We start from the raw sequence: 27,850 nt of genomic DNA on the forward strand, positions 1-27,850 counted from the left end.
GGACCATATCGGCATTGGGACTATATCACTGTTTGTTCACCACTGCTGGATCAGAACCCTAGAATAGCCTTCGTAACAGCACATGTACTGCAGCAGTTAAGAAAAGCGGCTCAAAAAAACTTCTCAAGGGCAATTTGGGTGGGCAAAATATGTTGACCTCACTCACAATGAAGAAAGAAAGAAATCTCTACTCCATAGTCCCTAGCTTCTCACCATTTAGAATATACCTTGATCTATGTTTAGTCCAAAGTCAATGACTGCCCATTTCCTCACGTTGAACTACATCGCTCACAGTTTTGCCTACTCAGTTTATCATTTTCAACTTTCTGCTCCCATGTACACTACTCACTGTGCCACCTAACGTAATATTGTCAATAAACATGGATACATATTTCACTATTTCGAAGACATTCATAAATCTAATGAGAAGCTAATGTCCCAGTACTTTGGAGTACACCGTGTATCATATCCTGTCATAAAGTGTATCACATACACTTTACCTGCTCCAAATCTCCTAACCAGTTTCCGACCCTTGCAAAATGGTTGTTTGCAATTTCAAATGCTTCAGTATTTTTGCTTTTTGCTTTTGTTTATCAGCTAGGTAACCTTGAAAGACCTGATCATTTTATGGTGTTCATTCAGAGTGTGCTGTGAGGAACTTACTGTGGGTTAATGCATCTTAACAACCACCCAGGTTTAGGTCAACTATAAATAATATCAAAACAAGAAAAATACTGAAGGCACTTTGTTTCCGTGCCATAATGAGCAGGTATTGATACCAAAATAGTTTCATGTTATTATGTTTAAAGCAAAATGTTACTGCATATTAATATCAATCTTATTTCAAATTAATCAATATTGTACATTATTCTCATTTGTACTCTTGCTTGTTTGGTCATATTTTTAGTAAATCAAATCTTATCACTAACCGTCTATTTTCTACCAGGGAGATTAGAACCAGATGATGTACACTGTACTGGGATAAGCATTCAAGCAGAATCACCTGGCCATACGATACTAACAGCTAGTGCTGGATTTCTGGAAGTTCATTTTAGCAGCAGTACCACAATTGCTTCTTACCATCGGCTGAGAGTAAGCATTTATGACACCAATCCTAGCCTATTGCAGTCAACATCGATGCCAAAGCAAATTTCAAATGCGTATACTGGTTACCCAAAATTCTCTTTAAGATTAAAATAATTAGCTATTGCTAGTACATAGTTACATTCACCATTCTCTACATACTTGTGAACGATTGCATATCCAACTCTAAATAGTAATTTTTCATCAATAAACTTCCAGGCAGAACCAATGTGATCTTTCCCTTCTTGTATTATTATGTGAATATGTTCAATTTAAGTTGTTTTCTCCCGTTGCCACTTACAGTACAGTACTATACTGTCAAAAAGTATAGTACTTTTATTTTACTTTCTGGATTCAATTTTTTAATTTTTTCTCAGCGCTTCACCAATTCCAAAAAAATTATTTTGTCTGTTAATGCTGAATATTATTCTCCGTATCACTGTCCTTCTCTTTGAACATAGCTTCAACTTTTGAGTAATCTGAGTAGATTCTGAGAATAAATATAAAAAACTTTGTTGTGAACCTGGATTCAACCAGCAGTGTTTGTAACACGAGCAAAGAACTCATTGGCAAAAGACAAGACAATGAATTCTAGGGCCAGAAATTTCTCATTAACCAAAAATAATGGGGTTGTTCTTTTTTTCTTTACATAGAGTGACCCACAATTGTAGTCAAAAGTTTCAAATGCCTGATTTCTGAGTAAGCAGTTTTACTATTAACATTGTCTTTTCTATTGTAATTAAAACTATCTCCAGTTTACGGCTGAAGAACACTTCCTTGTCAGATTTACTTACTTAACAGTGCTCACATTGAGGTCCTGTCTTTACGTTATGATTTTTTTTTTGTCTAGCTCTCATAAGCTAAGGAAAGCATGGTTAATCATGGGCAGCTTTTCAAACTCAGCTTTATGCTCCAGCAATTGACGGGTTTCTTACTGCTTCGATTTAGAAGGATAAAAGCTTCAAAAACTTAAAATAGAGCATGGCATTCTGGCCCCATCTGAAATATCTAATGTGTTGGATCCTCAGCTGTGTCAAGAACACACAAACATATTGGATCTGTGATAAATGGTCATTTGTCTTACCACATGGGTTCATTGGGAAAATATTCTTGGCCGCACTGTTTCTTCTTTACAACCTGATGGAAGTCATCAGAAGTAACGTTAATTTGCTGGTCGCACCAATCATGACAGAGTGGTCACCTTGCCTTCTGAAGGACACATTGAAACTATAAACCTGGATGCAGATACGAACAGAATGGACAGGGAGTGAAACTAAATATGGGATGCAATTCTATCAGGCTGAATACACGGTGCGATCCATGTGGGTTGGCGCGATGCAGATCGCAATCCACCCACACTTAGACATTTCTTAAGATTACTTTAGGTGATTTGTGCTTTGAATGGGGTGTGTGCTGGACCTATAGACACCTGCAATTCCGGCTCCTGGGAGATCGGGCCATCATTTGTAAAGAGCACCCTGATCTTAAGACAACCCTACAGAACATTCCAATCACTGACAAAGATCCCCCCCCCCGCCATCACTGTCATCAGCCCAATCCCCCTACTCACCCAAGCGAACGATACCTCACTATGGGGATGATAAAGGTGTTTCCCATCCCTTGCCAGGGCACTTTCCAGCCATGTCCGTTACCTCCAGGGGCTTCAATGGCCTACAAGCCCCCGTGGCGTGGTCAGGAACTCTGGTCCAGGATATGGTGACCTGCAGTGATTCCCGCTGTCTTCACAGGTGGAAGAATCGAAGGGGCAGGTCAATTCAGCTTTAAGCCAAATCTGAATGTGTTAAATCAAAATTTAAATGTACTAATCTGGTTTGCACCCTCACTGGACATGAACCACCTTACGTCCCTGGCGCAAATCACATTATGGCCCTCTCACAAGAGTCTCCAGCCATAACGCGACTTGCGCCTGCGTAAGTGGGGCCACAGAAACTCCCCCATGGTCTTTTGTTGTTCCAAAATTATTGCAAGGTAGCTTGCATGCAACAGGCAAAAAACGCAAATCATGGACCCACTGCCTATAATGTCTGTTAGTATTTAATGCAGTGTGAAGTGCAAGGACTTAGTTAAATTATCCTAATATGTGTTATCCAGTAGTCCAAGAAAACAAATCAATAATTTTGACTGGAAGCCTGAAGCCAATTTCTTACAAACTGACTGTTTCTTTTTCTTACATTTGTAAGTTAAAAAAATTCCACACCATGTAAAATTCAACTATTCTTTACATCTATTATTGAACTGGCCTCTGGTACTTTTTGCTTCTGTTTAGGTCTTGTTGCTATACCATAGATCTTAAGAAATAAGTCAGTGAATCATGTTGTTTGAAACCAGAAATAATATTGAAATGCAGATAAGGCTACCAGAAGCTAATAGATTCAAATATACACTTTAATGATCAGAGCATGGGAATATAATGAATGAAGAAAAGTAAATTAACACAAGCATGTATAAATCCCATCTTAAAAGCGCACTCCCCATTCCGTATTTCCTGTTCTGGTCCTTTGAAGATTATTTTGTAGAGTACTTGGCTGTGTATATTTTCTTATTTTTAAAAACTGTTCAAGTTCATATTCCAAGTCTTGTGGAATATTAATTAGTGTAATCATTGTCATTAGTGTCATATGGGCAGCACGGTAGCACAGTGGTTAGCACAATTGCTTCACAGCTCCAGGGTCCCAGGTCCGATTCCCGGCTTGGGTCACTGTCTGTACGGAGTCTGCACGTTCTCCCCGTGTCGGCGTGGTTTCCTCCGGGTGCTCCGGTTTCCTCCCACGATCCAAGGATGTGCAGGTTAGATGGATTGGCCATGATAAATTGCCCTTAGTGTCCAAAAAGGTTAGGTGGGGTTACTGGGTAACGGGGATAGAGTGGAGATATGGGCTTAAGTAGGGTGCTCTTTCCAAGGGCCCATGCAGACTCGATGGGCCGAATGGCCTCCTTCTGCACTGTAGATTCTATGAATGAATAATATTTTTTCAATTTTATATATAAATCAGTTATGTTTTATACTTAATTCAGCATCACATTCTAAAGCCTTTTAAACCTAATATTGGTACAGATTCTTAAAAAGGTAAATGTGTTTTTAAGTAAATTTGTCTATTATTTTTATCCATGCTAAAGATACCAAGTTGGATCCTCCTTCCCTACTGAGGAGGATGGAGAGCTGACCGCCCAACAGGCTGAGGAGAAGGAGGAAGTGGTGCAAAGGAGGCGCCGCGCGTGGTATCGTGAGTACCGGCAGCATCTGTCATTCCAAGACCTGCCGGATTAGGCATGCCCTTGAAGACTCCGGCTGAGCAGGGGGACAGTTTGACATATCTGTCGCTGGAATCCAGAAACGCGATTAGCCGCAGAATCGATTTTGACGACAAAATCGTGGGAGGCGCTGGGTTCACGACAAATCACAATTCTCTGGTGCCGTGACAGTGGCGTCAATGAGTTCCACTCCGCATGTACAGTAAACGCTGTTGACATATTATTAGCAGGTCTGCCCCTGTATTCTCAGGGGCCTCTGCGATTCTTCGCCTCCACTGGGGGGAATTTCTGAGGGCAAGGTTCACTTGTGCTTTTAAAAATCGGGAAACAGGCGCCATGGCTGATGAGGGAAAGAGACGAGGAAGGACACGCAGAGGCATGACCGTGGGCATCCGGTCCTGACACTGGCTGGGGAGACCGGGGTGACGACCCCCCCCTCCAGGGGACTGCGGCAGTGTCCAGGCACAGACCGCCATTGCCGCTGCCTGCAATGCAGCCATTTTGCTGCCACCCCACTGAGGAGGATGGAGAGACGACTGCCCAACAGACTGAGGAGAAGGAGGAAGTGGTGCAAAGGAAGCGCCGCGTGTGGCCTCGTGAGTACCGTCAGCATTCCAAGACCTGCCGGATCAGGCATTCCCTCGAAGACTCCGGCTGAGCAGGGGAACAGTGTGACATATTTGCCAGATCATTGCACACCTGGCACCACGAGGGAATGGGAGGGGGACACCCACTCCCAGTGGCCGTCAAGATGACTGTCACCCAGAACTTTTACACCACGAGGTCCTTCCAGCCGCTGAATGGAGACCTGTCCGGAATCTCTCAGACCTCGGTGCACAAGTGCATCCCCACTGCCACGGAGGCTGTCAGCCCTGGAGGTCCGCTCTCGTCTTGGCCAGTGTCTGCATGCTTGCAGCCATGGAGGACCACTCCAACTGGGACTGCACCACATCACGCTGCAACTGTGCCATCACCTGAGCTGTGCCACATCAGCCCTGACAGCACCATGTCCCTCTGGGACTGTGCCCCTCCCTGTGGGTCTGCCATGTCGGCCTGCGCGTAGTCAATGCCCCCGACGCTCTCAGCCGTGGCCTGCTGTGACTCTGGCACATGGCTGCCTGTAAGAGGCCAGCCCTGTCCTGGGTCTCGGCCACCGCCTGCACAGATTGCCCTAGGCCTTGGACATGTCGATCCATAGCCATAATCCGTGCCCCCAAGGTGCAGATACCATACTTGCACTGTTGACTTGGGTGGCACGCATGGTCAGCACCATCACCTGCTCCTGCACACAGTTGGACTCCTCCATCTGTGCCTACAGGTGTTGGATGCTTGCCGACAACCCCTCATATAGTCCCTGGCTCTCTGACTGCATCTCCACGATCCATGGGACTCTCCGTTCCAGAAGCCCAAAACCCGTCTGGATGGCAGCTAGACCCTGGGGTCAGCCTGCCCTCGATCGTCCGCTCCCTTGTGGGTTCCTACCTCCACCTGCTGTACTGGAGCACATGTGTGGTGTGCACCAGATAGTGTCCCAGGAGCCGCTTCACTAAAGTGCCCAATCAAGGTGAGTGTCTCTTGGATGATGGAGGGTGTTGGAGACAACTGTGACGGGAAGTCTGTGTCATCCTCGGACTCGCGCTCTGGCATGTCCTGGGTCTCAGGTCTATGGCTCACCTCCAATTCGGTGTCCTCGTCACTGGTCGGCACCGGGGGTTCTGGCTAGGGCGGGGGACACCAGAAGAGCCTTCCCAAACACCAGAGACACAAGACAAAACACATGATTAGACCATGGGCCGGGGGGAGTGGGGGGTGTTGGGAAGGGGTGAGGGCAGTGTTTTTGGGGGGGGGGTGGGGGGTTAACACGCAACTCAGCGGGGTCTCATTTCCTCACTTGACCTCCACCCCGATGACTGCCCTTTCCTCGGACCACATCCAGTGCCCGCTGCTTTGCTGCGGTGCGGGGCCGCTGGTCTGACTGCCCCCGCCAGTCTTTTCAAGCTCCCGGAGGTAATGGGCGGTCTTCTCGGGACGGGGGACGGTAAAAGCACAGTTTTGGACAGTCCAACGCATGCAGCCCAGGGGATGGGTAGCTGGTTGCGTCCGTGGCCAGGGCACCCGGCCATGGCGGACGGTATATGTGCCAGCATGTGGAGCAGCGTGGGGGTTCGGAAGCCCTCTGGGTGGGGGTGTAGGGTTACGGGTGTGTGGGACATAGGTTGGTGCCAGGGGCTCAGTGCTGCCTACTCACCCTGGCTGCCGTGAGGAGGTTGTGCAGTTTCTTAGAGCACTGCTAGACAATCTGAACGGTGTTGCTCACAGCGCTGATGGCCTCTGCCCCCTGCGCCCAGGGATGGCAAACAGCAGCGGCTGGCAGCACCCTTCCCGGGCCAGGGTACAGGGTCGCTTGCCACTCCTCCATGGAACCAGCAGGGTCTCAAGCTCGGCGTCCGTAAAACGGGTTGCCGCTCTCCTCGGTGCCATCTTGTTGGCTGGGGTGGTGTGTGTGGGGAGTGAAAATGTGTATATGCGGCTGCAACTTGTGGGCCTGCTGAGTGTCAATCGCAAATTTGGTGAATCCCGCACCGTTTTTCATTGGAATCGATTGTGTTCCACATGGCGCCCATGCTAGCTTCTTACCGGTCGTTGAATTGAACCAGGCGCGGCTCGGGTTTTGCTGTCGTAGAAGTCCTGCCCCAGCGTCAGCACTTAGCCTGAGGAACGGAAAATTCCGTCGACCATTATTGTGCAGAGGAAGGCTTATTTATTACCCTCCCATCTATAATAAGGGAAAGGGGCTGTATTAGTCTTATCATTACGTCTATGCCAAAATACTTAAATTATTTAACATGGCTGTGAAAAAGATGGCATATAGCTTCCCAGTAGTTGAGTTAAATGCCAATGATTAGTGATCAGCAGAATGCCAGATTTTATACCTAGACTCTGCAGTTAACTGGTCTCAACCAAGAGGCACGACAGTTAGGGAAATCATCCAGGGCTTTCACTCTTATGTGCCAATTTGAACCAAGGTTATAAAGAATAGTTACATGGGCAAGGAAACAAAGGGTGTCTGCTGCATATGAAACTGTATCCATTAATTTATTAATTGCTTCAGTGGAGGGTGAGTGGGATGGGAGTTGGACACAGAAAATTTTGTTCAAGGTTGTAATACTTCTTAATTTGCTGTTGGTTGCAACAGAGGTTAATGCTTGGTTAGCCAAACTCTGTTCTGTCATCCTGCATATCTTCCATTGTTGGTTACCCCAGTGATGCTTGTGTATAGTTGAGCCGTAAAGTTTTCCAAGTTTATTTGTACAATGTATGACAAATGCTACTTGATGCAAATTCTTTTGTACGATTTCACAAATTATTCACCAATGGGCAGCACGGTAGAATTGTGGATAGCACAATTGCTTCACAGCTCCAGGGTCCCAGGTTTGATTCCGGCTTGGGTCACTGTCTGTGCGGAGTCTGCACATCCTCCCCGTGTGTGCGTGGGTTTCCTCCGGGTGCTCCGGTTTCCTCCCACAGTCCAAAGATGTGCGGGTTAGGTGGATTGGCCTTGATAAATTGACCTTAGTGTCCAAAATTGTCCTTAGTGTTGGGTGGGGTTGCTGGGTTATGGGGATAGGGTGGAGGTGTTGACTTTGGGTAGGGTGCTCTTTCCAAGAGCCGGTGCAGACTCGATGGGCCGAATGGTCTCCTGCATTGTAAATTCTACGATAATCTATTTTCATGACACAAAGATTGTACTGACAAGAATTAGTCTATTTTTGTTAATAATTTAGATTTCATCCAACGAGAGTAGCTGAGTGATATTTACTGTTCTCCTCATGTCAGGCTATTGATCCAGTTGCTGTTGCTATAGTCACACTGACATCTTCAAAGGAAATGCTGTTCGAAGGGGGTCCCAGACCTTGGGTATTGGAGCCATCGGAATTCTACACCGATTTGAGTGGTGAAAAGAGGGACGCAATAATAATCCAACAACTACGAGCTCCATTGGTGAAAAAGAAAAATCACCACGGGTTCAGAGTCACTTGTGTAACCTTGGGAGAACAGGTAAGAGCCTTTTTGCAAGAATGATATAATATACAGTTTTCTGGTATTATTAAAGGAATCACAGTATTATGAATATCTGATTTTATGATTTTTATAGTTTAGGAGTATAATTTCGAAGTTTGGAAATTGTAATTGTTAAATATAGGATAAATGAAAGAACAGCTAGTTTGAGAGGCTAACAGACAAACCTAGGGTAATTACAAATTAAAGGGTGACACATGTGTATTTACTAAGGTCAAAATGGGAGTGTTGGAAACTAAACAGGAGACATCCTCTGAGCTTTTTGATGGGTGTGGAACATGTACAGCTACCTCAATAAATAATTTACATCATTCATATGGTAGCCCAGCATAAAGGGAAGATTTGGAATTTGAAAATAATTAGTTTAAGTTTCTGTCTCAAACGTAGTAGGTGTGCCACACTGCCATGAAAATAGGTTATGTAGGGACCCTTTTGTTTTGGGTTTATTTTCATGATTCTTTTAGGAAGGATTAATTGGTGCTTGGAAGTCACTGGCATCAGACAGTGGAAGACTGCTCGCAAGGTGAGTTTTAAAGTAAGTCTATGGAACCAGTTGCAGAGGGTTATTAGAACCTTAAGAGTGTTTTGTGATTTGAAGTCTTTGTGCAGGAATTGCCTGGAGCCCATGTTTGATATGAATATTCCACAATCATGAGGTCTTGAAGGAGAGTTGGAGAGTTACGTATCTGAATCCGAGTGGAAGGGCCCCAAGAAGTCTTGAAGCTCTGAGCATAGCTGAATCATTGAGAATTGAAGCGCATTCCTGAGAGCAATTACCCCATGTATCTAAGGTTGGCCTGTAAGGCACCGACTTTAAGGAACCCGGTAGTGATCTACCTGGTAGTGTACATATCTTTTGTGTAAATAAAACTTTGTTTCTTATTTTACTCGGTGTGGATTCCCCGTGTCTTTATTAAAGTCACTGTATAACAATGCATCGCCAATGTTACTGAAGTGAATTGAACAGCTTGTGATGAAAGAAGTAAACATGTTATTGTTACGCAGCTGCATGTTTAACGATTGTGGGGAGCAAAAGAAAGTCACAGATGGTTGTGTAATTGGAGAAGTTTGTTTCTTTAAGGTTGAGCTTCATAGGAAAGGGGTTATGGTAGGTTTTGAAGTGGGTGAATGTAACAGCATAGGACAGGAACAAAATGACAAAATCACCAAGCTTGGGGCAAAGAGGTGCAGTTGAGAGGGGGCAAGTGGAGGGAGCAGATAGGCTTCATGAAGAAGTTTGACATTTCCGTTTGCGACCCTTCAGCGGATTTTGTTTTTGTTCTGTCTCAGTCCAAAATGTAAATCTTCTATTTGCCTTTCAGATAGTAGCAGACCTTCAGTATATTTCTGGAATTATATTTATTTTGGAAATAGTTACGATCCTTGCATCTTCCTGGTCCACTGTTAAGATTGGCTGATGCAGAGGCATAATTAGCATGTATACAGAAGCTTATATGGCTATGTTTCCTCTGGCAGTTATCTGGCAGAGAGCGGGTGGCATTTTGTATTAAGTGGAGTGCAGTACATTGTTGTACTTGATCTTGTATCAGCCCTTGTTTATTTCACTGAATCCGAAAGTTGAGATTTCTGTTTCCCATTCCATGGGCAGGATTGCCCATTGTGCTGGGTTCTTTCCACTCTGCCCATGGCAAAGTTGATGGCGGGCCTGCCGCTCTACAGCATGTTGCCCTTTACCTATTTATCATTCGTATGGGCATTGGTTGACTCAGGGTGAGACTTCCACTTTTTATCTGTGCAGGAAGTTCCAACACTGAGCCAGCCAATCAAATGTCTGACAGATTTCTGATCCCAGCAGCACCATCAGTAGCAGTGACCACTGCCAGGACAACATCTTCACTGAAGCCAGATGGAAATGTACATTTGGGTTAGCGTGTTTTGGCGGGGCAATGCTAGGGTGCCCGGGTGAGACAGATGGGGACTGGGTTGCACAGGCCAGGGTGGAAGGGAAACTTGGAAGGGTGGAATGACTCCATTGGGCCCTGAGGTGGGGAGGTGTTGTAAAAGAAGAATGAACCCACTTTCCTGCTAATAACCAGAGATTGAGACCTGTGGGACTTCAGACATTACTCTGACCTCTGCCTGCCATGGAAAATCTTGTAACGGGGCACAAAGAGGCCCATAAATTGCCTTGAATTGATCACTTAAGGGACTCAATCGGCTGGAGGACTGTCGAACGTCTCTCCTGCTCCTCGTAAAATTGTTTAAGGATCAGGGTGGACAAGCAGGCAATTTTACACCTGTTTGCCAAATCGCACCCAGGAAAGCGTAAAATTCTGCCCCATCTGTTTCGTTGTTCATTCTTACAACTTGTGAAAGCAGTAGTTCAAAATGGTGTTTGAATGATAAAACTAGAGCTGTACGCACGTTTTTCAACTTTGAACTTTTTAGGACAGTCGTTGCTAACTTTTGCCTGAGTTTAATTGCTCTGTTTTATCACCTTTGCTCTTGAGTTGCCAGGTATCTTTCTGATACCGCCACGTGATTCAAGTCCGAGTAATGATCAATAATCCAATACACCGCTTAGTATGATCTAAATCAAAGCACACTTATTATACACAGTAATCACTACTCATGTATAAATTCTACGTCTACGCTACTTCTACGACTAACAGGCCAATACTTAACTTGGAACTGGCCCACCAGGTCAGGGAAATGAATGGCCTTTTGTTCGGGTTCTGAGCCTGCGGGATTCGAAGTTGGTACAGATTGGTAGCTAGGAGTGCCTATCTCGTAGCGAGTGTTGAAGTAAGACTTACTGGATATCAGCGGTGGCTGGACCGGTCACTGTCAAGGGTTGGTTCGCATTGCTGAGTGACCCGGTCCAGAAGAGAAGCAGAGGGCCGATTTGAACTTGGGCTTGATTCTTATAGTCCCCAGGGGCTTCCCGCCTTTCGGGGCGGACCCTGTACCTGGTTCCAAGTGATTGGACTTTGTCCCAATCACTTGGTTCGACTTTCTCCAATGCTGGAGCGGTTCCCTGATCGATGGGCGGTCCTGAGGTGGTCGTTCACCTCCCATTGTGTAGGATTCTGCTGGCGCCAAAGAGTCTGGTTTGGCTTTATGTTTCTAAATGTTGCTCATTGTTCCCGGGGATTGCTCATTAATATGCAGATGGCTGGTGTTTTGTTATGCTGATTGGTGCTGGTATCGATCTTGTCTGGCCTTTCCAGAGGTAAATACACACTCAAACTGCAGCTGCTCGTTTGTGGCCTGTTGGCAGACTTTCCCATCAGCCTTTGCCGTTCGCCATTTTAAATCGGGAGTTAGCCATTTTAACTGGCTACACAGTCGAGTCAGGGGAATAAAAGAATTGAAACTAAAACAGGTGTCAACCTTCCCACTCCTACCGCTAAAGGTGATTCGGACAGGGTAGTTTCCAGAGGGTGGGTAGGAGAAGGGAGCATCTCTGACATTTACAAGGAACTTATGGGGTTAGAGAAGTCGCAGACCGAGGAGCTGAAGCGCAAGTGGGAGGAGAAGCTGGGAGGAGAGATAGAGGATGGTCTATGGGCGGACGCGTCCGCAACATGTGCCAGGCTCAGCCTGATACAATTCAAGGTCGTTCATCGGGCTCACATGACAGAGGCCCGGATGAGCAGATTCTTTGGGGAGGAAGACAGGTGTGCACAATGTGCGGGAGGACCAGCGAACCATGTCCACATGTTCTGGGCATGTCCGAAGCTTAAGGGATTTTGGCAGGGGTTTGCAGATGTCATGTTCACGGTGTTAAAAACAAGGGTGGCACTGAGTCCAGAGGTGGTGATTTTCGGGGTGTCGGATGACCCGGGAATCCAGGAGGAGAAAGAGGCAGACGTTCTGGCCTTTGCTTCCCTGATAGCCCGGAGACGGATACTATTAGCTTGGAGGGCCTCAAAGTCCCCGAAGGCGGAGACCTGGCTATCCGACATGGCTAGCTTAGTCTGTTTAGAGAAAATCAAGTTCGCCTTGAGAGGGTCACTGTTGGGGTTCGCCCGGAGGTGGCAACTGTTCGTCGACTTTGCGGAAAATTAATCGTCAGCAGAAGATGGGGGGGGGGTTAGTTTAGCTTAGAGTAGGGGGTTAATAAAGGTGGGACCGGTAAAGGAGGGAGATGGCTTTTGCACTATGTTTATAGTTTCATGTACATCGTTTATTTTGTTGTTGCTATAATACCAAAAATACCTCTATAAAATGTTTATTAAAAAAAAAGTATTGAAACTAATATCTTTGTTTTCTTGGTCATTTTTTTGAGATAAAGTGAATACAGTTTATGTGCAAACTTTCTTCTGAATATTGTCATTTCAATTTTTCCTCCTTAGTTTTTGACATTTAAAGTTGGTAATCATCCAAGTTTGATGAATCCATACCCAGCTGTTGAGCATATTAAAGTGAAATTTGTTTGTGCTGTGCCTACAAGTGTCACTTTGGCTCCTGTTTACAAGTCACGTGAACTTGGTCTTCCATGCCCTCTGTTGCAGCACAACAAACAATTGGTGAGATTCTACAGCATTTTGTTTATAAAGCTTAATTTGTTAGGAATAATTCAAATGCACACCAAAAAAATGGTATTCTAAAATAAAACTAAATGCAAGATTATATTGGGGATTCGCAGCCTTGTTTCCAGGGAGCGATCAGTCACTTTCCACTGAGGTGGGGAAAAAGAAATTCCAGGAAAGCTGCGACTTGATTGACTGGTAAGAAATCTGTGCTAATTATGAAATAGAACAGTATAAAACTAACTAATAAATTAATTAAGTAAGTAGAGATGGCTGGGTAGGTGATGTGCTGCAGCTGCATGATCTAGGAACTGGCAGATCCTATTGCGGGCTGCAGTGACCACATCTGCAGCAAGTGTTGGTTGCTCGAGAAACTTCGGCTCAGATTGATGAGCTGGAGTCTGAGCTTCAAACACTGCGGCATATCTAGGAGAGGGAGAGTTACCTGGACACTTGTTTCAGGGGGTGGTCACACCCCGTAAGATTTTAAGTACCTTAAATTTGGACAGGGAGAGCAGGGTGTGACTGCAACTGAGGCAGGTAGAGGGGTCATGAATTCAGGAACGGAGGAGCCTCAGCTCTTGACCTTGTCCAAAAGATATGAGGTACTTGCTCCCTGTGTGGATGAGGAAAAGGGCTGTAGGGAGGATGCGCTAGACGACCACTGCACCGTGGTACAGGAGGCCATTCAAGCGGGGGAGAAAAAAGACGAGTGGTAGTTGTAGGCGATTCTATAATTAGAGGGATAGATGGCATCCTTTGTAAGCAGGAGTGAGAGTCCTGCATGGTATATTGCCTCCCCGATGCTAGGGTGAGGGACACCTCTGTCCGGCTTGAAAGGATATTGGAGCGGGAGGGAGAGAATCCAGTTGTTGGGGTCCACGTTGGGGCAATCAACATAGACAAGACTAGGAAAGAGGACATTTTGGGGGATTGTCAGGCACGAGGACCTAAATTTAAAAACAGGTCTTCAAGGGTCATAAATTCTGGATTTTTGGGATGTAAACACGTGACCAAAGGAGTGGTGCGGGGAGGAGGAGTTTCATTTCATGGAACATTGGCATCCGTATTGGAACAGGAGGGATCTGTACCATTGGGACAGTCTCCATCTGGGACCGATAGATAGGGTGGTCTCAAGGACTTTAAACTAGCAAGTTGGGGGGAAGGGAAGGATAATATTATGGTAAGTAAAATAGTTATTGGGAAGCAAAGCAGCAGGTTAGCACATGAGAAGGTGGATTCAACTATATTGAAAGTTATGAATCAAGATAAAGGGAAGAAGAACTCCGGAGATGTTATTAATGGAAGTGTTAGGATTCAAAAAGGTGTTAAACTAGCATAAAGGCACTTTACCTGAATGCTCATAGCATTCAAAATAAGATAAATGAGTTGACGGCACAAATCAATGCAAATGAGATTGATTTAGTGGCCATTACAGAGACATGGTTGCAGGATGGTCACAACTGGGAGTTAAATATCCAGGGGTATCAGGCTATTTGGAAGGACAGACAGGAAGGTAAGGGAGATGGTGTAGCACTGATATTTAAGGACGACATCAGGGCGGTAGTGAGAGATAATATGGGTTCTACAGAGAAAAGGGTTGAATCCATTTGGATGGAAATTAGAAATAGTAAGGAGAAAAGGGTCATTGATGGCCGTGGTCTATAATAACATCATAGTGGGACAGGCAATAAACAAAGAAATAACTGATGCATGTAAAAATGGTACAGCAAGTATCTTGGGGGATTTTAATCTACATGTCGATCGGTCAAACCAGGTCGGTCAGGCAGCCTTGAAGAGGAGTTCATAGAATATATCCGCGATAGTTTCCACAAAATGGAACCTATGAGGAAGCAAGCTATCCTTGATCTGGTCCTGTGTAATGAGACAGGAATAATTATTGATCTCATAGCTAGAGATCTTCTCGGAAGGAGCATATGGTTAAATTTAAAATACAGATGGAGTGCGAGAAGGCAAAATCCAAAACCAGCATCTTGTGCTTAAACAAAGGAGACTACAATGGGATGGGATGAGAGAAGAGATGACTAGGGTAGATCGGGAGCAAAGAGTTTGTGGTGGGACAATTGAGGAACAATGGAGGACTTTCAAAGAGATTTTTCACAGTGCTCAGAAAAAGTAGCTACCAGTGAAAAAGAAGAACTGCAGGAAAAAGGATAATCAGCCACGGATATCTAAAGAAATAAAGGAGGGTATCAAATTGAAAGAAAAGGCATACAAAGTGGCAAAGATTAGTGGGAAACTAGAAGATTGGGAAATCTTTAAAGATCAACAGAAAGCCACAAAAAAAGCTATAAAGAAAAGTAAGATGGATTATGAGAGTAAACTAGCTCAGAATATAAAATCATAGCAAAAGCTTCTACAAATATATAAAACAAAAAAGAGTATCTAAGGTAAACATTGGTCCTTTGGAGGATGAGAAGGGGGATTTAATAATGGAAAATGAGGAAATAGCTGAGGCATTGAACAGGTATTTTGTGTCGGTTTTCACAGTGGAAGGCACAAATAACATGCCAATAATTGCTGGCAAGGAGTTTATGGAAGGTGAGGACCTAGAAACGATCATTATCACTAAGGAGGTAGTGTTGGACAAGCTGATGATAGACAAGTCTCCTGGCCCTGATGGAATGTATCCAAGGGTACTAAAAGAGGTGGCGGGGAAATACCGAATGCACTTGTGGTAATTTACCAAAATTCATTGGACTCTGGGGCAGTTCCAGCAGATTGGAAAACAGCAAATATGTGCCACTGTCTAAAAAGGGAGGTAGACATAGGGCCGGTAACTATAGGTCGGTTATCTTAACTTCTGTACTGGAGAAAATGCTTGAATCTATCGTTAAGAAAGAAATGGCGAGACATCTGGATAGAAATTGTCCCATTGGGCAGACGCAGCATGGGTTCATGAAAGGCAGGTCATGTTTGACTAATTTAGTGGACTTTGAGGACACTTCGAGCGCAGTGGACAGTGGGGAACTGGTGGATATGGTGTATCTGGATTTACAGAAGGCATTCGACAAAGTGCCACACAAAAGGCTACTGCATAAGATAAAGGTGCATGGATTTATGGGTAATGTATTAACATGGATGGATTGGTTAACTGACAGAAAGCAAAGAGTGGGGATAAATGGGTGTTTTTCTGGTTGGCGATCAGTGGCTAGTGGTGTGCCTCAGGGTCCTCAATTGTTCACAATTTATATAGATGATCTGGAGTTGGGGACCAGGTGTAATGTGTCAAAGTTCGCAGATGACACTAAGATGAGTGGTAGAGCCAAGCGTGCAGAGGACACAAAGTCTGCAGAGGGCTATAGATAGTTTAAGTGAGTGGGCAAGAGCCTGATAGATGGAGTTCAGTGTTGATAAATGTGAGGTCATCCATTTTGGTAGGAATAACAGCAAAATGGACTATTATTTAAACGGTAAACAATTGCAGCATACTGCTGTGCAGAGGGACCTGGGTGTCCTTGTGCATGAATCGCAAAAAGTTGGTTTGCAGGTGCAACAAGTAATTAAGAAGGCAAATTGAATTTTGTCCTTCATTGCTAGAGGGATGGAGTTTAAAAGCAGGGAGGTTATGTTGCAGCTGTATAGGGTGCTGGTGAGGCCACACTTGGGGTACCGTGTACAGTTTTGGTCTCCTTACTTGAGAAAGGATGTACTGGCACTGGAGGGTGTGCAGAGGAGATTCACTTAGGTTGATTCCGGAGTTGAGAGGATTAGCTTATGAGGCGAGACTAAGTAGACTGCGACTATATTAATTGGAATGAGGGCGGATCTTCTAGAAACATGTAAAATTATGAAGGGAATAGAAAGGATAGAAGCATGGAGGTTATTTCCACTGGCGGGTGAAACTAGAATGAGGGGGCATAGCCTCAAAATAAGGGGGAACAGATTTTGGACTGAGTTGAGGAGAAACCTCTTCACCCAAAGGGTTGTGAATCTGTGGAATTCCCTGCCCAGTGAAGCAGTTGAAGCTACCTAGTTAAATGCTTTTAATGCAAAGGTAGATAGATTTTGAACAGTAAAGGAATAAAAGGGTACGGTGAACGGGCAGGTAAGTGGAGCTAAGTCCACAAAAAGGTCAGCCATGATCTTGTTGAATGGCGGAGCAGGCTCGAGGGGCCAGGTGGCCTAATCCTGCTCTTAGTTCTTATGTTCCTGTATAACCAACACAATTGAAAAGTTCCAAGTAACCAATATAAATTAAATCTATAATTGTGTTGGATAAAATATGCAGCTCAAAGATAGTCCACATGGCCCAACTGGCCTTTATCATCATAGAATCCCTACAGTGCAGAAGGAGACCTATCGGCCCATCGAGTCTATATCAACCCTTGGGAAGAGTACCATACTTAAGCCCATGCCCCCACCCCATCCTAACCTTTTGGACACTATTGGGCAATTTAGCATGGCCAATCCACCTAACCTGCATCCTTGGGCTGTGGGAGAAAACTGGAGCACCTGGAGGAAACCCACGGAGACACAGCGAGGAAGTGCAAACTCCACAGGGACAGTAACCCAAGTCGGAATTGAACCCGGGTCCCTGGAGCTGTGAGGCAGCAGTGCTTGCCACTGTGCTGCCCTTTTATAGCCTTATATTTCAATAATTTATATTGGATGATTGTATAAATTGATTTCAGAAAAGTTAGATTTAGTGCAGTTTTTGATTGTTTACAGGCTGAATTTATGGTCGGAAACGTTAAGTGAAATTTTGGACAGACTACTATTTAACTGAAATTCCAAAGATCTTGGGCAAAATTCTCCGGTATCGGCGCGATGTCCGCCGACTGGCGCCCAAAACGGCGCAAATCAGTCGGGCATCGCGCCGCCCCAAAGGTGCGGAAGGCTCCGCATCTTGGGGGGCCGAGCCCCAACCTTAAGGGGCTAGGCCCGCGCCGGACTAATTTCCGCCCCGCCAGCTGGCGGAAAAGGTCTTTGGTGCCCCGCCAGCTGGAGCGGAAATGACATCTCCGGGCGGCGCATACGCGGGAGCGTTAGTGGCCGCTGATGGCATTCCCATGCATGCGCAGTGGAGGGAGTCTCTTCCGCCTCCGCCATGGTGGAGACCGTGGCGAAGGCGGAAGGAAAAGAGTGCCTCCACGGCACAGGCCCGCCCGCGGATCGGTGGGCCCCGATCGCGGGCCAGGCCACCGTGGGGGCACCCCCCGGGGCCAGATTGCCCCCCCCCCAGGACCCCGGAGCGCAACTGCGCCGCCTTGTCCCGCCGGTAAGGTAGGTGGTGTAATCTACGTCGGCGGGACAGGCATTAGCAGCGGGACTTCAGCCCATCCGGGCCGAGAATCGCGGGGGGGGGGGGGCGCCAACCGGCGCGGCGCGATTCCTGTCCCCGCCGAATATCCGGTGCCGGAGAATTCGGCATGGGGCGGGATTCACACCAGCCCCCGGCGATTCTCTGACCCGGCGGGGGAGTCGGAGAATCCCGCCCCTTGTTTCATTTTCATGCCAGCTTTATGATCCTTAACCTCCATTGATTGTAGGAAATCAAAGAGATTTAAGCATTGCTATTCAAAATTGTTGTTACACACCAAAACTCTGCTCCTTTTAATTTAGCAGACGTTAAAAAAATTAACAACAAGCAATGTTATCACAATTTATGTACAATGTTTTAGACACTTAATTGTTGTAGATTTGTTGGTAATATTAAACATTACTTCATATGATTCAGTCAAAAAGCTACCCAAGTAGATTTGCATAAAATGAGAATTATTGATTATAAAACTGTCAAGACATTTTCATCCGTCCAATATTTTAGCTTCATCATTTCTTATAATTATAAGGAGTTTGTTTCTTTTTTATATTTTTATGGAAATTCTAGATAATCATCTTGATTTCAAAACTTTTTGAAGGACGACAAATCTTTGTTTTTTGGGTGATACCTTTATATTTAATTTCTTTTTTTTCTTATTTGAATAGGTACCCGTTTCTTTCTGCAGGAACACCATTTTGGAGCTGACAGCATTTGATCACTATGGTCGGAAATTTGATAACTTTACCTCACTGCAAATTAACTGGAAATCATCCAACTTTTCTCTGGGCAGTTTTCATCCAGCGATACAAATGGAAATGTTCCTAAGGGATGATGGGAGTGGACAGAAGAGGCTGCATGGTGATGTATACTGAGTACAACCACCCTAAAATGTAAAGATATTGGCCGGTAACCTCTGAGCTCTGGTGCATTGTAACGGGGGGACTTCCCCAAGGATGCGCTTTCCACCCTGGAAGTTCCCAGGAAACAATTGCATGACAATTGCCCAGGAAGTTTAAACTTCCTTTGAGAAATTGCCCGGCAATCGAAACCATGCAAAAGTACAATATAAATCACAAATTTACAATGGTTCCGACTACCTTACCAAAATAGTGACCAGGAAACTGTGGCTGGCGCGATGGCACAGTGGTTAGCACTTCTGCCTCATAGCGTCAGGGACCCGGGTTCAATTCCAGCCTTCGGTGACTTCTTTACCAGCGATTGGGAGCTGTCTCCTCCACAGTTGCTTCCAGAACCTTGATGCTGGCAATTCGGGTTCATAACCTGAATTTAGTCCAGCATCAGGATTGGGAACCGAATGAAAATCCAGTCCAATATTGCGATGTTTTCCCATAAAGAAATTCAAAAGTGAGAGTGCATGCTATACTAATTTTCCTAAACTTCAAGTCCCAAAGATTCAAAGATTAACCATGGTATATTCATTTTGGCCAACAGGTCATCGTATGGTTATAGTTTACAAGCGGAAAGGAACAGTGTCCATTACAGTATATTTGGTCGGCTACCGAAAAACCAATATTGCCATCGCCAAAAGCCCTGTTGTAAGTTCATGACAAAGTAGCTTTGAACTATGCTGATCCATCAGTACATTTGAATGTCTGAATAATGTACATTTTAAAAATCATTTTCACTTAAGTGGCGCAATAAACTTTAATTTTTTTGGTCAATCCTATAATAGGTATATTGGAATAATTTGAAAGAACGGTTCTCTGATATTATCACGCGTGATCATACTAAATTCTATTTTCTTAGTGAAATCAATACTACCCCTTTATGAATTTAAGCTGTTTTGAAATTTTTTGAATACATTTCTTTGACCATAAAACTTTCCCATTCTTTTGATATTAGGTTGCGTGATGAATATCAGGGAATGGAAGGGAGGGAGGAACTCGAAAATTGTTGGGGCTGCATGCTGACAAATCCCTGGGTCTGGATAGACTTCACCTTAAGGCCTTGAAAGAAGTGGCCAGTGAGGCAGTTGATGCATTGGTTTTCATTTTCCAAAAGTCCCTAGATTTGGGGAAGGTTCCATTACGTTGGAAAACTCAAAAAGAGCGGGAAACGGAAAGCAAGAAACTACAAGCCAGTTAGCCTAACATCTGTCATAGGGAAGATGTTAGAAGTAATTACAAAAGAAGTTATAGCAGGACACTTGGAAAAATTCAAGGCAATCAGGCAGAGTCAACATGGTTTTGAGAAAGGGAAATCAAGTTTAACCAATTTATTGGAGTTCTTTGAAGGAGTCACATATGCTGTGGATAAAGGGGAACCAGTGGAGGCATTGTGCTTAGATTTTCAGAAGGCATTTGATAATGTGCCACATCTTAGGTTAATGTGGAAAATAAAAGCTTTTTGTTTGGGGGTAACATATTGGCATGGATTCAAGATTGGCTCACTTGTAGGAAAAAGAATTGGCAGGTTGTGACAAGTAGTGCACTGCGACCTCAACTTCTTACACTTTATATAAATGACTTGGATGAAGGGACTGAAGTTATGGTTGCTAAACATTGCTGGCGCCACAAAGATAGATAGGAAAGTAAATAATTGTGAAGCAGATGTAAGGAGGCTATAATGAAACATGGATAGGTAAAGTGAGTGGGCAAAGATCTGGCCAATGGAGTATAACGTAGGCAAATGTAAAATTCTCCATTTTGGCAGGAAGAATAAAAAGCTTGCTATCTAAATGCTGAGAGATTGCAGGTGTCTGAGATGCAGAGGGATCTGGGTGTCCCAGTGCATGAATCACAAAAGGCCAGTATTCAGGTACAGCAAGTAATAAAGAAAAGCTAATCGAATTATAATTTATTGTGAAAGGAATTGATTGCAAAAGTAGGAAAGTTATGCTTCAGTTGTACAGGGCATTCGTGAGACTACATTTGGAATATTATATACAGTATTGGTCTCCTTATTTAAGGAGAGTAGTAAATGCATTCAAAGCAGTTCAGAAAAGGTTTATTAGACTAGTGCCAGGAATGAGCGAGTTATGTTATGAAGAAAGATTGAACAGGTTAGGCTTGTATCCAGTGGAATTTAAAAGAGTAAGAGACGACTTGATCAAAACCTTTTAAGATCCTGAGGGTTCTTGACAGAATGGATGTGGAGAGGATGTTTTCTCTTGTGGGAGAATCTAGAACTAGCGTTCACTGTTTAAAAATCAGTGGTCGCTCATTTAAGACAAATAAGCAGAATTTTTTTTACCTGAGGTTTGAGAGTCTTTGGAACCCTCTTCTAAAAAGGCAGTGAAAATAGTGTTTCTGAATATTTTTAAGGCAGTGCCAGTTAGATTCTTGATTAACAAGGGCGTGACAGGTTATCTGGTGTGAGCAGGATATGGGGTTGACATCAACCATGATGTATTTGAATGGCGGAGAAGGCTTGAGGGGCTGGGTGGTCTACTCCTGTTCCTAATTCATTTTAAGATGACTTCTGCACTTCCCTATCCAGCAACCTCTGCTGGATGTGTACAGCAGATCAGGAGGGAATCAGGTTTGTGTATGATTATCCTTGCAGTTTGCTTATTGTCAAAGTTCACACGTGGTAATGACTACTTGAGCAAAGTACAGTAGGGTAATGTGTGACCACATTACTCTACTTCAGAAAGATAAGTGGAGAAATAATCGGTTAGAAAAAATACAACCTGAAAGAAAGGGCTACTTGAGCCCTGATTTTAAACTCCCTAGCAGGATTCAAGCAGGCAGGGACTAAAGGCGATGCTAAATTATCAGGTTCTTCGCTGGATGAGGCCCGGGAGATTACAACGTCTGCCTCTTAGGTTAGCTTCCCACCCAAACTCAGTAGGAACCATAACTGGCAGGAATTGGATTCCTATGTCAGACAGTTTCAGCCAAGAACTTAAAGGAACAATCCTTGACGGTTGTGTAAGTGTAGCAGTTTCAGACATGAAGCAAGGGAACCCCAGGACAGGACTTGCCCAAAGTAGTGGAAACATTTCTCCTTCTTAGCTTACAAAGAAACCAACAAAAAAAAATCCTTTCTGGGCCGTTACTGACCCCTCTTTATCTCGGCAGAGGTCACTTTGACCGGTTCACAAGAGCAGCTTAAAATTAGGGCCTGTGAGAAGGAGATAAGATAGGAAGAGACAAGTTGCAGTCTTTTTAACCATCAATGGCTAACTTCTGCCCTTTTGTTTGTGAGTGGCACATGGATATTTTGATCAGATAGCAAAGAAGTTATTATTCGATAGAATTTTTTTAAAAATTCATTCATGGGATGTTGGCAAGGTGATGATGAGGTCAGTATTTTGCTCATCCATGATTGCCCTTGAGATGGTGATGCTCAGCTACCTTAACTGCAGATGTCCTTGCCATGTAACTACACCTCAATGCTGTTATGTTCCAGGATTTTGACCTGAAAGCAGTGAAAGGACAGCAGTATATTTCCCACTCGGGCATGAGATTTGGAGGAGAATGTGCAGATGGAGGTGTTGCAATGCACCTGTTGTTCTTGTCCCAGAAACTTCTGTGTGGTAGAGGTCAGGGGTTTGAAAAACATCTGGTAGATGGTACACACTGCAACCTGTAGTGGAGTGAGTGAATATTTAAGGTGGTGGATGGGGAGTGCCAATCAAACAGGCTGCTTTCTGCTGGATGTTGCTGAGCTTCTTGAGCTTTGTTTGAGCTGCAATTATCCAGGTAGGCAGAGAGTATTCCACCACACTCAGTGTCTTATATATGGTAGACAGGCTTTCAGATTCAGCAGGTGTGCTACTTGTTGCAGAATTCCCATTCTCGAGTATTTATATGGTTGGGCCAGTTACATTTCTGGCCAGTGGTGACTGCCAGAATATTTATGGTAAAGAGTTCAGCGAGTTAATGCCATTGAATGTAATGGGGAGATGGTTAACCTCTCTTTGGGGATAAACATTTCCTGGCACTGTGTGACACAAACACCTATTGGTCAAGGTCTTGCCGCACCAGGCAGAGACAGCATTATTATCTGGGGAGTTGCAAATGGTACTTAAAAGAGTTCAATCATCAGAAAGAAGCCCACTTCTGTGTGAAAATAAGGTGATAGACCGTTGAACCTAGGACTCTGCCCTGACAGATTTCTACTGTGATGTCCTGTTGCTGAGATGATTGGATTCCAACAATCACAACCACTTCCGTTGTGCTAGGTAGGGCTCCAACCAGTAGACCATTCCCATTGACTTCAATTCTAATGGGGCTCCTTGAAGTTGATCAAAAGCTTCCATGATATAAAGGGCAGCCACTGACAGACATTAAAGAATTTATTTTTACGATAAATTATCAAATGAACATTTGATTTACTGCAGAAAGAACAAAAATGAAACAAATGTTTGCGTCTTTGGTTTATAATAATGTGTTATGCTTAGAAAAACAACTGGGATGGATGAACCGATAGACATACCTGAGATAGAAAGATCTGAAATAGTTCTTAGTTTAAAATTCCTCAGTGGTGTAACATGCATTCTTTGTATTTCTAAAGTAAATGTTTTAAATAATACTGAATCCTTTTCACCCATATATGTATGTCAAAATAAGTATATTTTTGTTTTGTACTGCAGGGTGTTTTTTTGCCAATCACAGCCACTATTGATTTGTTGTTGGTGGATGATGTATCCTTAGTACCCAGAAACCTTACTGTGTACAACCATCCTGATATTTTGGTAAGATGTGCTTTAATTGTCCAAAAATATCCAATAAAATTATAGAATAATAAGGATCTTTCCGAAACGCAATAGATTAAATAGACTATGGGTGCGAATCTCCGGCCACATTGGGCTATCGCTTGAGTGCAATGTGGCCGGAGAATGCGGGGAAAGCCCTCCAGCGAGCCTCGCAAGAGTCTCCAGAGTCCCGCGAGATGTCGGAGTCAGAACCCCACCCCAAATGGCTGAATGATGCTCACGGAAGTAGGTTGTTTACCCACTTACGAACTACCTGCGCGGGATTCACTGGTCTCCATCAATTCTTCAGCCTCCCCGGCACGGGGGGGGGGGGGTCTCCCGGGCCACCGGAGACCACAGGATGGTCAGTGTAAGTGCAGGGTGGCTCCTTGACCCTCCCCCTGGCACTGCCAAGGTGCCGGGATGGCAATGCCAAGCCAGCAGGAGCACTGCCTGTGTGCCAGGGTGGCAGTGCAAGGGTGGCATTGCCAAGGGCAAGGAGGGCCATGCCCATAAAATGAAAGTGGGGGGGAGGGGTTTGAAGGGTGGGAGTGTGCAGGGCAAGTAATTAGGGGCCTCCGGGAAGTTTGGAGGGTGATGGGTGGGGGTTCTGGAAGAGAGGAGGTCCTATAAGGGGGCTTGGGCGTGCCTGAAAAGGGAGGATTCCCAGGGACCCCATAGCGGGGTGCCCTCACTTGGGGCATGGGTCGTGTCCACAAGCTTACTTAGAGATCAGGACACCCTTTCAAAAAGGCGGCCCGATCTCTGAGTTCAGCTCCCCAGTGCGAAACAAAATTTGAAATGTGGCCTAAACCAGTGAGAAACTCCCGAGGGCCCAAAAAGTGACTAAGTGTCATTGCATAAGGGTGGGGAACTTGGCAGCAGAGCCAGCGGGAAACTTCCTGAAAAACCCGCCACAAATGAACTCCGAAATTGTTTGGAAGAATCCAGCCCTATAGGTAATGTTGAAGGAATACAATCCACACAATGCTTGTATAAATCTTCGACTGCCATTTGTAGAAACTGAAAAATCAGTCATCATAAACAAGCGGCTTTAATTCTAATCAAATAAAGTTTTGAAATGTAATGCACAAAATTCTGATAATGATTTCTGAAACTCATGCAGGAAAAGACCGATTGGACTAATTTTATCACCATAAATTAAATTGTGCAGGTTCAAATCCGATTCTTGGCCCACATTTGAAACCTGGCCTCAGCGAAGACAGTTGTGCGTTTTTCAAACTAGGCCTTCTTAACTCGCAAAACGGCCAGAGGAAAATGGTGTAGAGTTGGAAATACAAAGAAGAATCGGATTTCTTCCCTCAAAAAATTCAAAGTGTGGTCTTTAGCACAACAAAATGCACCTCCGTGCGCAGACGATAATTCAGTGCTATATTTCATGATAAAGCTACTGAATGTCAACCTGACTTGATTTATAGTAGTGTTACCTCTCAGTCAGAAAGCTACGATTGTTGCTTCATCAGGACTTGAACACATTTAGTTACAAATTTCTTTAGCAAGCTGCTATATGGAGGTATCCAAATTTGCTGATGACCCACAATTTGGTGGTGTATCTGTGGTGAATGTATAATTACTGATAATTCACCAGTGCACTGTGTTATGTTATTAACCCTGTGGGCTCTACATATGGGCCATTGTGTGGCTTCACCCACAGGGGATATGTTGGGGCATGTATGGGCTCCGCCCATGGCTCCACCCCCTTTACAGGAAGTATAAGAGCTGCCGACCTGCAGGGCCGCCTTCGGTGTTGTACCGGTCACAGGCAGGCTCAGTTCTAAGCTGATTAAAACCACGGTTTACTTCTCTACGTGTCTTCAAGTGAATTGATGGTCGCATCAGTATCATAAGTATAAAATTACATAGGTAGTGATCAATTAATTGGGCAAACTGTGGCAAATGTATTTCAAGACCGGCATGAATGGGATAATCCATTTTTGGACCAAAAAAGGAGAGATTATTATATATTATTTAAATAGTGAAAAGTTGGGAAGAGTGGAGTCTCTGAGATTTAGGGCCCTATACACACTAAATGTAGTATCTAGGTACACGAGAAAATTTCAAGAACTGATGGACTAGAATGTTAGAATATAAAGAGTTGAGGACATTTACAAAGATATACAAGGCCGTAGTTATTGACGTGTTCATTGCGGCGAAAATGATGGCACCAGTGGAAAATCCTGCGGGAATGGAATCTTACTGGTGAGATCTAGTTCTCGCATTTTTCCCGCCCCTCGCTGGTGATGGGCAGGGTCCTCATTTAAATACTGTTAAATAAATGTAAATGTATTTCAGTAGTTTTCCCGCCATATGTTCCCTCCAGGTAGGGAATTCCCTCACTGGCGTAACATCACATTGGGATGGTTTACATCAGCTTCTACAAAACCTGAAGCTGTCGAGGAGAACCTGCTTGAGGTGCAAAGGTCAGTCAGTACAACTCCCGGGTGGGAGAGGAACATGCCGGGGCACTGCCCCCTGGCAGTGCCAAGATGGTCCCTCTAAGGAGCCCTAATTGGGATATTGGCCGCATATTACAACAGTGACTACACTTCAAAAGTGCTTCTTTGACTGTGAAACATTTTGAGACACTTCTGATTATTGTGAAAAGCCCTGTATAAATGAAAGTTTTTATTTTTAATAATTTTAAAACCTGGGATCAGTATTTTTTTTGCAAGCCAAAGATCTAAAAGTATGTGGTGGTATATCGGTTATGTTACTGGATTAGTAGTCCAGAATCCTTGACTAATGATCCCAAAACATGAATTTAATTCCTATAATGTTAGCTGGATGATTTTAATTCATTCAATTAAATGCATTTGGAATAAAAGACTAATATCAGTAATGGTGACCATGAAGTTACTGGATTACTTAAAAGAAAACTCAGGTTCACGAATGCCCTTGAGTGATGGAAATCTTCCATTCCTTCCTGGTCTGGTTCATATGTGACTCTTGACCCATAGTTTTGTGGTTGTCTCTTAAGTTACCCCTTCAATGTTCTAGCAAGTCTTTTAGTCATATTCAAGTAGGTGTTTCACTATAACTTCCTCAAGGGCAGTTAGAAATGAGAAATAAAATTGAAAATGCCAATAAAAATACTTTTCTTTTAAATAGAGAAATAAATGCTCGCTTTGCCAATAATATATATTTTAAAAAATTAATTTAGAGTAACTAATTCATTTTTGTTTTCCAATTAAGGGGCAATTTAGAGTGACCAATCCACCTACCCTGCACATCTTTGGGTTGTGGGGGCGAAACCCACGCAAACATGGGGCGAATGTGCAAACTCCACACAGACAGTGACCCAGAGCCAGGATCGAACCTGGGACCTCGGCGCCATGAGGCAGCAGGGCTAACCCTCTGCGCCACTGTGCTGCCCTTGCTTTGCCAATAATGCCCACATCCCAAAAGAACAGTGAAGCCATTGAGAGACAGAATGATCTATTCCTGCTTTTTTCAGATGAGACATTAATTTGGTACCACATATGCTTGTTCTGGTGGTTGCAAAAGATCGCAGAAAGAACTCAGATTGCATTCTTCCCTCAACTGATACCGCTACAAGCAGGGCTAGCTGGATGTTTAAACTATTTGCTATTTACAGGTCCTAGCTTTGCACTATTTAGCTTCCCTGCATTTACCTGTATAACAACATTATTTATGCTTGAAAGAAACAGTTTGGAACAATCTGAGGCTATGGTAAAGCACTACATAAATGACGTTTGTGCCTTCTTTTGTGAGGAGCTATGGACTAAATGTGTGTATTTGTAAACAAAACAATGCCAGTAACTTGTATTTTATTTTTCTTTAGGAAATAGTTTATTTAACTGAGGGCTCTGGATATTTTTTCGTAAATACTACAGACACTGAGATTTTGACTAGCACATATCTGGAGACCAAAAACTATGTACAAGTTAGTATCAAGTTCTCAAAAAGTCTTTCTACATTTTTATTTGCTTG

General features: G+C 44.1%; 1 protein-coding gene across 1 annotated transcript in view; it reads left to right on the plus strand.

Moving 5' to 3' along the window:
- The window catches only part of LOC140387123 (nuclear pore membrane glycoprotein 210-like), a 227,860-nt gene that overhangs the window by 141,889 nt on the left and 58,121 nt on the right, over positions 1 to 27,850 (plus strand). The window contains exons 14-20 of the mRNA XM_072470134.1: positions 947 to 1,092; positions 8,194 to 8,415; positions 12,756 to 12,929; positions 18,882 to 19,074; positions 19,669 to 19,772; positions 23,777 to 23,878; positions 27,702 to 27,803. Coding sequence (XP_072326235.1) covers positions 947 to 1,092; positions 8,194 to 8,415; positions 12,756 to 12,929; positions 18,882 to 19,074; positions 19,669 to 19,772; positions 23,777 to 23,878; positions 27,702 to 27,803 — 1,043 coding nt within the window. The remainder of the gene's footprint in view (positions 1 to 946; positions 1,093 to 8,193; positions 8,416 to 12,755; positions 12,930 to 18,881; positions 19,075 to 19,668; positions 19,773 to 23,776; positions 23,879 to 27,701; positions 27,804 to 27,850) is intronic.

Source organism: Scyliorhinus torazame, chromosome 12, assembly GCF_047496885.1.
Source record: "Scyliorhinus torazame isolate Kashiwa2021f chromosome 12, sScyTor2.1, whole genome shotgun sequence".
Classification (NCBI taxonomy): Eukaryota; Metazoa; Chordata; class Chondrichthyes; order Carcharhiniformes; family Scyliorhinidae; genus Scyliorhinus; species Scyliorhinus torazame.